Source organism: Colias eurytheme, chromosome 24, assembly GCF_061535395.1.
Source record: "Colias eurytheme isolate Ceu_HAF_F1 chromosome 24, ilColEury1 Martin Lab GWU primary, whole genome shotgun sequence".
NCBI lineage: Eukaryota > Metazoa > Arthropoda > Insecta > Lepidoptera > Pieridae > Colias > Colias eurytheme.
The window spans coordinates 37,772-53,259 of NC_143003.1; the positions used below are offsets into that span (position 1 = coordinate 37,772).

At 34.7% G+C, this 15,488-nt stretch overlaps 1 protein-coding gene across 1 annotated transcript in view; it reads right to left on the reverse strand.

Annotated features, from left to right (window-relative positions):
* The window catches only part of mon2 (Mon2 homolog, regulator of endosome-to-Golgi trafficking), a 45,494-nt gene that overhangs the window by 21,744 nt on the left and 8,262 nt on the right, over positions 1–15,488 (reverse strand). The window contains exons 10-16 of the mRNA XM_090115883.1: positions 15,079–15,210; positions 2,695–2,791; positions 2,066–2,194; positions 1,719–1,801; positions 1,480–1,613; positions 960–1,079; positions 193–394 (exon numbers count right to left, since the gene is read on the reverse strand). Of these exons, the coding sequence (XP_089972009.1) occupies positions 193–394; positions 960–1,079; positions 1,480–1,613; positions 1,719–1,801; positions 2,066–2,194; positions 2,695–2,791; positions 15,079–15,210 (897 nt within the window). The remainder of the gene's footprint in view (positions 1–192; positions 395–959; positions 1,080–1,479; positions 1,614–1,718; positions 1,802–2,065; positions 2,195–2,694; positions 2,792–15,078; positions 15,211–15,488) is intronic.

Below are 15,488 nucleotides of genomic sequence, written 5' to 3' on the forward strand. Positions count from 1 at the left end.
CACTACATAGTATAAAACGAAGTCGCTCTCTCTGTCCCTATGTCCCTTTGTATGCTTAAATCTTTAAAACTGCGCAACGGATTTCGATGCGGGTTTTTTTAATAGATAGAGTGATTCAAGAGGAAGGTTTTAGTATATAATTGATTAGGTTTCAGACAAAGCGGGCGGTAAGCTAGTATTGGTATAGATCACCCGGTGGCTGCGCACACGGCAGCGGCGTGCCGACCCACACCACGTGGTGCCGCAGGTCGGCCGGCGGCGCGGGCGCGCGCGCGGCCGGCCAGGGGCAGGCCAGCGCCGCCAGCGCGCCCAGCACGGGCACGCAGTACTGCGCCGGCAGCGCGCAGCGGCACAGCGCGCCCACGCACGCGTCCCGCGCGCTCGTCACGCCCACCTGCCCAGAGAGACACCCAGTTACCCACCGGACCGTATGTTATAGAAACTCTACCGCTCCAGTTTGAACAGGCCTTAAAACTAAATTTGCGAGCAGAAAAGACCATTGATAAAAAACCGAGTTACTACCGTGCGAACAAACTACATTTCACGAATCTGTTAAAAATCTTTAGATTTTCTATTGTGTCTGTGATTCCGGGGACTGAGGGATTAAGAATAACAGATTAACTGTAGTATCACCCTTGCGAATTCACTCATAGGACAATAAAATAAATCCGCTCTTTCGTGCGCTTCATTTATGATGCGGATCGCCCGTACTATTGGTGTTTTCGCAAGAAGGTTGGTTCGTGCTGTGGGCACAAGCAACAGTGGTGAGCGGTGCCGCTTCCACGCGAATCTGGTGGGGACGCAGAAACTCAAACATTCAAGTAGTCTTGAGTTCTGTTCCCCACCACGAAGAAGACTTATTACATAGACGGCAATAATTATTATTACTCTTCATTTCAATAAATATTTTCGAAATATATATTTTATACGTTTCTATCACACAACAAATAGCTACATACCTTCCCACTGACTCTAGCAAGAGTCTGTATGGCGCGTAGAATATTTTCTAGTTCTCCAATACTCGCTTCGGCGAGTACGGACAAACCCCACACTAGACCGCACCAGGATGACTTTATTAGCTGGAATTAATTTTATTATTTACTCTTTAATATGTTAAACATTAAAAATGTGTAAACTACGAACACAAAATTTCTACAGAAGTCAAGATACTTTATTAAGCTGGGAAATATCAGTAAACCGATAACCTAATAATTAAATGTAAGTTAAAACTTAAAAGTATGTAAGTTAAAACTTAAAACTATGTGATCAATTTATTGATTAATATTTAATACTATTACTTTTCGACACTTCGCAACCAAAAAAAACATGGGAATCATTATATGGAGCTTTTTAACAAATAGACACCCATTCCTACTTGTAAATCAGACAAGTGGTTTATTGTTATCTATTATCTTTTTAATGCTTTAATTTTTATTTCATCGCTGTAAAACTATCCTATAATCAATGTATAAATAAAACCTGCAAACTGAGTTGTCTCTCTTTTTCTTCAGCTTCACTATCTATTTTCTTAACAAGATTTGAATTCTGATCGGCTTTAGCATCGTGACCGTTGTTAGTTATTTCTTCAGTTGTTGTCTTGTTTTGATCTGATTCTGAAAGCGTTCAATTAAAATAAATAATAAAAAATGTTCTTTAATTTATGTTATGTTTTAAATATTGTACATTATCAGTTAAAATACATTTTTCTTCTTTTTTACCTTTATCAGTGATAGGTTTGGTGTTAGCGTTAACTTCTTTTTCATCGTTGTCATTTTGCGTATCGTCGTACAGCTCTTGCAATCTAAAATGAATTTTATTCTAGGTAAAATTATTTTATTTGTCTAAGATTATCCTCCTTATCCTTAATTATAAATATGATAATTGAAATTAGAAAAGTATCTATTATTTATCTGTCTAGCGCCAAGAGTACTATGAATAAACAAAACTATGAATAACAAGCTAAATTGTTAGTAAAGAGAAAAAACAGTTTGAAATAGTATTGGTATTTAGGCTAGTATTTTTCTTTTTTTTTTAATTGTGTTTCTGGATATATTTCCATACATACCTATAATAATCATCCCCCTCCACGCTAATAGCAATGGATCGTATGATCTCAATGAGGCACGCGTAGGCTACGGATATGCCGTAACCCTCTTGTATGGTGGGCGCTTCTGTGCGGTCCAGCATTTCTATACTGTTAAAATAATTATTTTTAATGAGCATTGAATTGAAATCAAACATTTAGGATTTTGACGTGACAACGTCTTATAAATTGGTTTGCCGGGTGACACTTCAAGAAACTGCGTTACGCTCCGCTCACGTTAAGCGCTCACAATGAGAGCGAGTGAGAGGCACGCGGGCATGGTTAGCCCGCCTAAGAGCGAGAGAGACAGACATAAAAAGTCGTTGTCACGTAAAACTTTCGCCCATATACCGACTTTACAGGCAACCAATTTTTTTTTTCATTAAATAATAAATTATTATACTTACATGTTTAAAATGGAACATTTTGTGAATATTTTTGTAAAATACATGCAAATGTATAGAATGACTGATATTACAAGTGTTATGCTACGATTATTTTTAGGTCATATACCATTTTTGCTTTTAATCACCATTAAAAATAAGATTTTTAAATATTGAAGATGTGTAATTTTTCATTTCTCTGGAATATGAATTATGTTAGGTACTTACTAGACAGATTTCGCTGTTCCGGGCTCGAAGGTGACACACAACGGAAGCCACACCCCCTTCCAATAGAAACCGGCCTGTTGAGGGACTGCGGTTGAACCTGTTATATGCGAGATAAGTTACGTCATAGGACTATTGCATCTTGTCCTAAGATTATATTCGTCCATGATTTATACATTTTATAAATAACTAGCGGTCCGCCCCGGCTTCGCCCGTGGTACATATTTCGCAATAAAAAGTAGCCTATGTCCTTTCTCGGGTATCAAAATATCTCCATACCAAATTTCATGCAAATTGGTTCAGTAGTTTAGGCGTGATTGAGTAACAGACAGACAGACAGAGTTACTTTCGCATTTATAATATTAGTATGGATTAAGTATGTCTGTCTGTTCGGGATTAACTCATGAAAACTATTCAGATTTTCATTGCAACCTCGTTATTCATGAGAATGGTAAAGGTGTACATTTTGTTGTTTCTATTTAATATTTTTACTAAATAGGACCGCTTGGTTACTTATAGATAAATTAAAAAATTATATAAATGAACCATGCTCTAAATTTATATAGCTATTATTACTAACGTCTAGTTGGCCATGACTATGCATATGCCACTAATAAAATGTTATTTAACGTGATATTAATGCTAGAAAGCTTCCATTTATTGTACAATTCTGTGTCTGCATGGGACATTGTGTATGATGGCAGTGAACGTGATGAAACCAGTAAAATCTATGTATTTATATTGAATGTAATATCTATCTTGAGATACGGTCTTATAATCTGGGGTAATGGCGTAAACATCAGAAAAGCGTTCATCTCCCAAAAAAAATGTATACGCGCGATTTGTGGCGTAGGTCCGTACGAATCGTGTAAACCGCTATTTATTAAACTCAAGTTGTTAACTTTGCCGTGCTTATATATTTACGAAATTTGTATTTTTGTAAAAAGACATAAGTATCTTTTTAGCACGGCCCAAGACATATACAGCCACGACCACCGTCATCCAAATCGACTTGTCTATAATAAAACACCCAGGACCACTTTATATACCAAAAATTGTCATGCTATGTGTATTCGTATATTTAATAAACTTCCGGAATCTATAAAAATGTTAAATATCGGTCCTTTTAAGACAAAACTGTATGAGTGGCTAAATAATAAAAAATTTTATAATGTATCGGATTATTTAAATTTGTGACATTGCATTTTTTATCTTGACTAATGAATATAATATATAATGTGTACCTTTTATGTAAGACAATGAAATAATGTACTTTTTATATAAAACTAGCTGTGCCCGCGACTTCGTCCGCGTGGAATAGTGACTGCATAGTAGGTAGTTACTACTTAACTTTTATTGAATAAACACGTACTACCATAAATAATTAAACGAACTGTTAGTAAAATTTATTACTAAACTGAGCTAAAAAATAAAAATAAATACCTAGTTAATTTTCTACGTAAAATTTATTTTAAATTATGTCATATTATTTTTAGGCACCAGGAGGGAAGGGAGCAAATTTATTTTTCTTCCTTCCTTGTATGGATGTTTTTGACAATATATATAACCGTTTCTACGAAAAATCTATTTTTTCATTCGTTGATCTCAAAAATAAAAATTCCGATCACCAGAACGACAGGAAATTTTAATAATTTATTTTTAATTGTGTTTTGCACAATTTTGTTAAATTACGACTGGATGAAAATTTTGTTCGTGGTCGTCGTCGTCGTCGTTGGTAAGGTGAACAAATCCTTATCAAAACATCATACGCTTAAGACAATAATTAGTATCGATAGCGGATTCTATTCCTTTGCGTTTTGACGTTTGTCTCAGCGCTCAGATCTTTCCTGTCTCACGCCGTAGTAACTAAACCGTTTAGACCGTGCAATAAAAATTAAATAAAAAAAAACTCAACGCAACGAAGAAAAGTGCATAGAAAAAGGAAAAAATGTTGTGTGGTTTTATGAAACCACGGTAAAAGTGAAACTTAGGCACAAAATTATCGTATTTGTACGATAATGACTCCGAACACTGCTTTATACCTACTCGGCAGCCGACCGTCACGCGACATGCGCTACACAGACCAAAAAGTTTGAGACGATGTAATAAAAGTTTCACTAATTTTACAAACTTCCCGAAGATCTTTAAAAATAAATACCATTTTAAATATTTATAAAAATAAAAAAACAAAGTCATCGGGGCTGCCATACCATCATTATCATATCATATACAATTATATATTTTTTATAATGGTACTTAATTTTAAAGATCGTCGGGAAGTTTGTAAAATTATTATTTATTCCTTTTCCTTCGTTGCGTTGGGTTTTTCTTTTTAATTTTTAAATTTTTAACTTCGGTTTCTTATTTTCATGTGATATTTTCAAGTGAGCGAGACCTACCTCTACCTCCATATTACATTCCTACATCATATTGTTCATATTGTATCTATAAGTTTGTTGCTCCTTGACATCTTTTAAGTTGGGCCGTAACCGTGCACAAATTGTAATGGATCACAGTGGCAAAAGAAGTGGTATCTTTAGGAAAAAAAATTGCCAAGAGCCAGGCCTATGTGGCTTTGAGTAGAGTTCAAAATTTCCAGGGTGTGGCTATCCTCTCGCTCCCATATCCCCCTCTTCTTTCACAGACTTTCAACCCTTCTCTTTCCACACCTAGTAAATGGCAGAACCGATTTTGATGTAAACCATATTATCTAATTATACCTATATGTACACGTCATATCCTGTCGTTTGATGCTCCATTTGGTTTATTTATCTAACCACTGTCACCCCTAAATGTAATAAACGGATGAACCGATTTCGATAAAACACGTTGCTCTTTTATATTTTGATATGCCGCTTGAGTATATTATTTGACCACATTCGATTATTGTTCATTCCCACTTTCACCTCTGTAATCTAATAAATGGATAAACCGAATTGGATAAAAATATAACTAATATTTTTTCCCACATTCCCACTTTTACCTCTATATACCTAGGTATAATAAATGGATGAACCGATTTTGATACACTTTATCTAAGAACCAGCGTCGGAAAATATGCTGCCTAACACGCATCTAATTCGTATTACCTGTTAGCGAGCTACGGTGGCACAAACAGACAAACATAGCGGTCAAACACTTATCACCCATCTTTTTGATGGTTAAAAATGGTTAAAAGGGGTTAAAAATATAATACGACATAATTTAAAGGACATTTTATGTATAAAATTTACCTAGAAGTAAGCATAATTCTAATTTGACCCCTTCCCCCTCTACTACCTTAGCTTACCCCCTCACCCTTGGGGACTTTCGATATGATCACCTGGACATTTATAAGGAATAATTACTGTAGCGTATAACAGATAACTTACGTTTTATCGTACACTGTATAGTGTACAATAGAATGCTTTTGCAAATGTTCGCCGTGAATACTTAAATGGTCATAACTTTTTTATTTACAAACCGATTAACATGAAATAAACACTTAATGTTAAATGAAGATTACCACAATATATTAGTGAAAACCGCATCTAAATCGGATAAGCCGTTTCTGAGATTAGCGTGCACAAACATACAGACAAACAGACAAAAAAAATTATAACTACAGTTTTGGGTTTGAGATCGATTTAATAATAACCCCTGCTATTTTTTTTACATATTTTCATTGTACAGACATCACTTTTCTAGAATTTTATTATAATATGTATTGAATATTGATTGACCACGCGCAGGGTTACTAATTTCCACTACATCCTCACGCAAATCGTCAATTTTTATGAACATTGAATCTGTAAATAAAGGCGAAAATTAAAAAAAAGCCGAAGATTTTTAAAAATGTAACCAATGAACACAATCACTGTTATCTACTATTACCCAAAGAGAATACAAATACTACGTCTATTACCTATATAACTGTAACTAACATCAAATAATAAACATCTACCCTCACTTATAAAAATTTAGTATATTCACATGAAATATAAGCGCACCTGAAATTTACTCTGGGAAGATATGAATTATTTATTTAACTTTAAAAAAAAACAAACTCACCAACATCATAATATTTAAATTATGAATTTCCAAGGAGCGTTAATATTATGTAAATTGATTTAATTTTAATGAAATCTCATAGATGGCGCTGTTTTAAATTTGTCTTTATACTACTAAGATTCATTATACTGTTTCTCTGCCAAAATTACTTAAATGATGTAGTTTTTATAGTGTAAAGGTAGACAATAGCATGGCTTACTCAAAAACAACATTTAAACATGAGTCTTTATATTGTACGCTGTCGTAGTACACGGAATACGTAAGAAAAATAAAGGTTCACAGCTCCTCCCCCGAAGGTGATAGCATGATAATATGTATATAACAGCCTGACCCGACCTGTTAGTAATATTCATGCAAAATTTGAAGTAAATCCGTGCAGTACTTTCTGAGATTAGCCTGGACAAACATACAGACAAACAGACAAACAGACAAACCGACAAACAGACAAACAGACAAAAATTCTAAAAACTATGTTTTTGGCTTCTATATCGATTATAGATCATGGATTATGTATTCTTTTAAAAAAATATTCAATGTACAGTTTTGACTTTCCTACGATTTTATTATATGTATAGATAATGTTGCGGAGCTGATAATATAATTTGCACGCCATTCATGGCTAATGTGTTGATTCGACCTATAATGTAATTTGTTATCTTTGTACACACATTATGCAAATAAAGAGATTTATTTAATGACTAGTTGTGCTCCGCGGTTTTACCCGCAGTACTCCGCTCCTGTTGGTCTTAGCGTGATGATATACAGGGTGTAATCGTTAAGTATGCACAGGCGATTTTTCCGTCAGTATTACAGATAACAAAAAACTTTAAACTGATATCGAAAGTACTTAACCTAATGAGTAAAATGGCGGTAATAAATTTTTAAAAATAAATCGAGAAATATCAAAAAAATTATCTTTAAACCCTCCCATACATTAAGTATGAAATATGAATATCCCATATACCTACATTTAATATGAAAGATTTTAGCTTTTGCACGCCTCATAAGCGAAGCGTTGAGGTGGGTACTACTGTCACTTCGCGCAAAACATCTGATTTTTCAAACTTAAAATGTCTTTATGTATCATACATTGCACTTGTAAGATAATACATACACACACATATTAAGAAAAAACACTATTTTTAACATTCATGATATTTTTGATGTCATTTTTGTTATTTAAACTAGTTAAAAAACAGTTTATAAAAGTTCTGTCTTGGACGTCCGTGTGTCTGTATGTGCGGAGGATTTTCTTGTTAACACGATAGCGACCGAAATACTTTACTAATCGAGTCTTTTTTTTTCTCTTACGCTTGAGTATGCTCAGGAATAGAACCCTTTCATTTTTCAGGGTCTGATTCGATGTGGTTTAATTGTTATTAAATAAACAAAAATAATAATTAATAAATTATTATTAAAAAAAATTATGAGGCGTGCACTTTTGGATTTTCCAAACTATCTTTTTCTTTTTTTGGTTTTCTGCTTTAATTACTTCGCAAATTTGAAGTGACATTTTCCACGTTTTCCCGGACATTTTCACGCATTGTCCGGGAATTTTCCAGGCATTTTCCGGACATTTCCCTGACATAGCCTGTAAATGTCTGGAAAATCCCCGGGAAATGCTCGGAAAATCCCCGGAAAATGTCTGGAAAATCCCTGGGAAATGCTCGGAAAATCCCCGGAAAATGTCTGGAAAACATCCGGAAAATCCCCGGGAAATGCTCGGAAAATCCCCGGAAAGAGCCTGGGAAATTCCCGGAAAATAGCCGGAAAATGCCTGGGAAATGCTCGGAAAATGCGTGGCAATTTCCGGAAAAACCGCGGAAAATCCCTGGAAAATGCCTGAAAAATCCCCGGAAAATGCCTGAGAAATGTCCGGAAAATGTCTGGGAAATGCGTGGAAAATCCCCGGAAAATGCCAGGGAAAGGTCCGGAAAATGTCTGGGAAACATCCGGAAAATCCCCTGGAAAGGCTCGGAAAATGCCTTGTAAATCCCGGAAAATAACCGGAAAATGCCAGGGAAATGTCTGGAAAATATCCGGAAAATGCGTGGAAATGTCCGGACAAGGGTGGAAAATGCCTGGAAAATGCCCGGATAATGCTCGGAAAATCCCCGGAAAATATCCGGAAAATGCGTGAAAATGTTCGGAAAAATCGTGGAAAATGCCACTTCAAATTTGCGAAGTAATTAAAGCAGAAAACCAAAAAAGAAAAAGAAAGCTAAAATCTTTCATATTAAATGTAGGTATATGGGATATTCATATTTCATACTTGATGTATGGGAGGGTTTAAAGATATTTTTTTTGATATTTCTCGATTTATTTTTAAAAATTTATTACCGCCATTTTACTCATTAGGTTAAGTACTTTCGATGCGCATCATCCCGCTCTTAAAATTAATATAGAAAATCCATCTCAACGTCATTTGAAACCAAATAGCGACATTGTTTTATATGATTTTTATAAGTGCAATTACGAAGTAATAAATTTCGAACTGGATCAAGTTGACTGGACTTCCCAATGGATAAACGCCTCCAACGTTGACGAAATGGTCACAACTTTCTATGACACTGTATTAAATATTATTAAAAGTAATACTCCAGTACGCAAACTACGCAATGAAAAATATCCCTCATGGTTTAGTCGCCCCTTAATAAAATCTCTTAAAGAAAAAGCTAAGTTTCATTCAAAATACCTAAAATATGGGAATCTCAGAGACAAGCTCCAGTTTGATTTACTTCGAAGGCGATGTAAGGACATGCTAGACCACTGCTACTCAGAGTTTAAAAATCACGCGGCTGATCATCTACGTCATCGTCCTAAGCATTTTTGGAAATTCTTTAAAGATAAAATGAGCAACTGCACAAATTTACCACATGAAATGGTTTTTAATAATACGGTTGTTAAAGGTGGTCAAGAAATATGTAATGCTTTCTCTGATTTTTTCCAATCAGTATATTTTTATTCATCGAATTCAACGACACTATCCAAAAATATGCATGATGCAGATACAGACAGAGGTGTCGCCCCTTTTAGCACGTTGGTGATATCTGAAAAAGAAGTGTTAAATCGCTTAAAACTTTTAGATGCCAATAAAGGCCCAGGTCCCGATACAATACCACCAATATTCTATAAAAATTGTGCCAAAAGCCTATATGTACCACTTACTCTAATCTTTAACAAATCGTTAAAATTTAGCGTCTTCCCATCTACTTGGAAACTCGCACACTTAACTCCGATTCACAAAGCAGGCTCATTAAACGAGATTACACAGTGTAGGGACACACATATGCAATTCGCTGACCGAGCTTTTGTATATGTGTGCGTCCACATTGTTTCCCTGACGCTTTCTACATTTTATTAGAATTATTATTCAGTAGTGCTTGACGCCTAGTTTTAACAACACATATATTGTGAAGAGTAATAAAGTGATTAAAGGAAAGGCATTATTATTTGGGCAACCTTGGGGGCAGCAGCACTACTCAACACACAGTACCGACCTATCTCAATTCTAAGTACACCTGGAAAAGTTCTAGAAGACATAGTAAATACTAAACTTTTGGCCCACATTAAATGTAAAATTGATCAAAACCAGCACGGGTTTCTGCCCCGTAAATCAACAAACACAAATCTAGTAGGTTATGTATCTGATATAGCTGAAGCACTATATCACTTCGAGATTCTTATCATCGATAAGAATCTCGAAGTGCATGCCGTATACACCGATTTCAGGAAGGCGTTCGACTTAGTAAATCATGATCTTCTATTACATAAGCTCTCAAATATGGGGATACACGGATCCTTATTAAGATGGTGCGAGTCATATTTACGCAACCGCTCCCAGCTTGTCTCAATCCGAGGTTTTAAATCTACCCCCTATACTATTCCATCGGGAATACCGCAGGGCTCCCATCTCGGTCCTCTCTTCTTTTTAATATTTATCAACGACCTCCCCCGTGTAATACAATCAAACTATAGAATGTACGCTGATGATTTAAAAGTTTATAGAACGAAGGATAAAACAGATGTTAATATACTTCAATCAGACTTAAATAATATACAAGAATGGTGTACAAATAATCAGATGTGCTTAAATATTAATAAATGCCATCACATTATATTCTCTAGAAAGAAAATTCGAACACCCGTAACTTACCTTATCAATAATTTACCACTCACGGAAGGGAGCTTTATCCGTGACCTGGGCGTGATCATGGATAGTTCTTTAAGTTTTAGAAACCATTACGATCATATTGTTAAAAAAGCTTCACAATTATCCGGCTTCGTCACGAGACAAATGAAATTCCTGAAACAACCTCAACTTACCATTTTAATTTATAGCACCCTCGTTCGTGGAATATTGGAGTATTGTTCAGCTGTCTGGAGCCCTAGTTACCAAGTCCATTCCGATAGAATTGAAAGAGTCCAGAAACGTTTTTTGTATTATCTTAGTTACTCAGACCATAAATGTAGGGTTTTAACTTCCTATGACCAGCGTCTATCGTACTTTAACTTGAGTGGTTTACATACACGCAGGAAAGTAGCAGATATCTTATTTCTTTATAAGGTTCTACATGGGGAAGCATATTGTCCTGATGTCTTGGAGCGAATTTATATTTCAGTTCCGCGTATCACTACTCGTTTACATAACAGATTATGTTTTCTGCCAGCTTCAAGTAAAACTAATCTTGGTCAACATGCACCTTTGTTTCGAATGTATACCTATGCAAATAGTATCCGATCAGAAATAGACATATTTAGTGGTTCTCTGGTCTCAATTAGGAATAAATTATTAAATTTCATCAAATGAACAGTTATTATAATTATTGTTATACATAGATAAGGTATCCAATTAAAATTTGTAAATTTGCATGCTGTGTCTACATCCAGAAGGGTATAAATCAACTGCATGATAGTACATAAATAATAGAATAAATCACAAACATTTGTAACCAGTTTTGTAGACCAATAAAAAAAAAATATCAGTTTAAAGTTTTTTGTTATCTGTAATACTTACGGAAAAATCGCCTGTGCACACTTAACGATTACACCCTGTATATATATATATATATAAATGAAACCCGTTTTCCTTGGTCACGGCATCACGCGTGAACGGGTGGACCGATTTCGATAATTTTTTTTTATTATATTCCTTGAAGAACGAGGATGGTTCTTATGTAGAGAAAAGGTAAATATGTACCACGGGCGAAGCCGGGGCGGACCGCTAGTCTTTCTTAAACAACAAACTAAAGTAAAATCTTCGCATTAATCTTTTAATTAATTTATCCAGGTATATACTCTCATCGGAAAGGCGAAATACGCTACCACTACACGCGATGCACGCGCCGCTTCACGCCAGGAACGTGCGCGGGGCCCATACAACCTGTTTGGACCTTCGTGTTTTCCTTGCAGAATTGCACGTGGGTGTTTTTTATGGATTTAAATTATGTTTCCCATGAGGAAGTTTCTGAATTCGTAGCGTTTTATTATTGTATTTTTAACAATCTAAAATAGGGATACGAACGGATTTCTACGTTATAAGACAACTAAGTTCGCTTTCATTGGACAATACTACCATAATGCTACTGTATTTTTAAGATCTTTAGATAGCTATAAATTTTATACGACATCAATGAAAACATTAAAATTTAATTAATCAATGAAATTTAATGTTTGATGCTATTTAAAACAATTTGACGATATGATTATATTATCCAAAATAGATATTGTCCAGTACGTTGATTACAGACGGAATTTACAGCTAGCCCAAATATTAAACATAGGTAAAACTTTCTGGCCACATTATAATCATAAGTAAAATTATTATAATTTCTAGCGAACGTCTTGGATGTCCCCGAGAGCCTAGATCCAACAGATTTCTTTCCTTTGCACGCTGTAGACGGCGCTGTCAGAGTTTAATAGATCTCTACACTCATATCATAGCTAGTGATACCAATGCAAGTCAAAATTTGCGAAATGATACACAGAGTAAGTTTTTCTGAGTAATTTAGTAGTAAGTTGCATATCTGCTCATTCTTTAGATAAAAAATATGTATGTAGATACATATTTTTTCTTCAAAAAATTTGTATTTTATTAAGTCAATAGTTTTGATTTTATTTTATTTTTATAAGAAAGACTTACTTTCTACAGCATAGTAAAATTGCAGTTTTTAAGACTTCAAATATAGCAGTGGATTTTGCTATGAACTATTGCAAAGCTTTTACCTTTTGCAAAGAATTGAATTGAATACAAAAATAAAAATACCGCTCATACACGTCTTATACCTTAAAACAAGTTTTTGAAGTGAAACTTCTTTATCGGGGGTGGACAAAAATTTTGTGAGACATTTTTTGCGTTACGCCGCGCGCGTTACATTTTTTGCGTTACGCCGCGCGCGTTACATTTTTTGCGTTACGCCGCGCGCGTTACATTTTTGCGTTACGCCGTACTCGTGACATTTTTTTTCTTATCCCTACCACGCGTGATTCGACGTATACTTTCTCCAGCGGAGTAGGGATATCGTATCGTTTTAACGTACGTCCTACCACTTTACTTGACCGTTTTTCTATTGCACTCGTATTTATTTCCAACGCTGTATGGTGACGTGATAATATTATATTAAAGTGATCAGCACAATCAAAGTGTTTATTTTAATTATTCTAATTCCAGTGAATTTAAAAAAAAAGTAAGTAATTACATATCTTTTTCTAATACTTAGGTGTAATTATGGTATTTATTTTTCTAAGTTATTTAAAATTAACCTCACTTTTTGATTGTATTTTTCAATTTTTTCAATTTTATTATAATATGTATAGATAATATGTATAGATACACTAGCACGTGGGTGGAATTATGTATAAATTTTTTCTAATACTTGAATGTTATTGTGGTACATATTTATTTTTCTAATTCTAAAATATTTACAGTTATTCTCAGTTTATGATTGAATTTTTTAAAACACCAACACGTGGGCGTGATCATGTTATTTATTTTTCAAGTTATTTAAGCTTAACCTCTGTCTTAATATGTATATATTATGTACTATGTGCGTCATTAATTTCTGACTGTTTCGAGATTTGATGCAAAATAAAACAGTGTGTAAATAAAATTAAACAATTGAGTAAAAGTATAATTTCATAATATTCAAATATTCAAATAGGTAGCGAGGAGCGAAGCGACGAGCATCTTAGGTTAACTTTTGAACTACCGCACGAGCCGAGCGAGCGAAGCGAGCGAGTTGCAGCAGCAGCCGGTGTAAATATGTAAATAGGTAGCGACGAGCGTGTGACTAACGTATTTCTTTAATATTGTATATAGTAAATTATTTTTTGAAAAATAAGGACATAAAGAAGTTTCACTTCTTACGTGTGTACTCTAGTACACGCACACATTTTTTTTTTTTTTTTACTGTACAATAGGGGAGCGCTTGGCCACGATCTCGCCTGATGGTAAGCTGAGATGTGGCCTAAGATGGAGCGCGCTGCCCTAGAATGTACCTGTTCACTCTCCTCTTGAAGACCTCCATATTGTACTCATCGGGGAACACAGATTCAGGAAGCATGTTCCAGTCCCTAGCGGTTCGAATAAAGAATGACGATCCGAACCGCTTTGTCCGGGTACATGGAACGTCAATCATGTGGCGATGCCTAGAATCTGTGCGCCTCGACGAACAATGGAAAAACGGGGATGGCGGAATTAGGTCGTGCAATTCCGCAGCGCACTCACCAAAGTGTATCCGGTAGAAAACCGATAAACTTGCCACTCTGCGGCGATGAGCGAGGCTCTTAAGTTAATCAAATACAATTTTTCTAGGAAATGAAAGCAGACGATTCGATATTGATACACTTCCAATAGATATTGAGAATTACGATGATTCCCATGAATTACACGAAAGCGAAGACCAAAATACTGAAGAATTTAATTCGTCCGAAGATTTGGAAAATAATGAACTGTATTTATCTGGTGTTGAATATGATCACTATGAAAATGCAGATGATGGAAATACTTTAGAAGACGAAATGTTAAAGTTAGAATAAATGGTTATTAAGTTTATTAAAACACATGATTACATACAGATTTGATTATGTTGAAAATAAACAATTGAGATATTTTTGGTGTATTTAATAAAGATAACCACTTGCAAAATAGAAAACATAATGCAAAAATGTGTGTAAACAGATATATACATTGTTGAGAATTACTACTTATACTCGGTAATTTTTACTAACCATATGTGGACGGAAATATTTAGAGACAAATAGGATAGGCGCCATTTTCAATACCTTTATCGGATCCAGTACACTAATCATTTAAAAAAGTATAAAAAATATACAAACCAGGTTGCGTATTAACATTGGCAGCTACAAAAAGACTTTGCACATATGCACCCAGCGCGTTCACTATATCTTGGAATATGTTTGTTGCGTGCGGCCTCATGTCGTAGCACTCGCAGAATGACTTCAAAAGATCTAAAATAAAAAATTTAAATTAATCTGGCAATAAGACATTGCTTTCTTACAATAGAATTATAAAGTACCAATAAACATATTTAATTCAATATTACAAAACAAGTGGTACTTAACTATGTAGATAACTTACCTATATACAGGATGAAATTTTGTAATGTCATCTGGAGGTGAAATACTCTTTTTAATGTAGATATAAATTTTTACTCAAAAGGAAATTCTATTATTTTTTAAAAGAATGGAAACTGAATTCAAATATGGCGATTTATTTCAAATGAAAG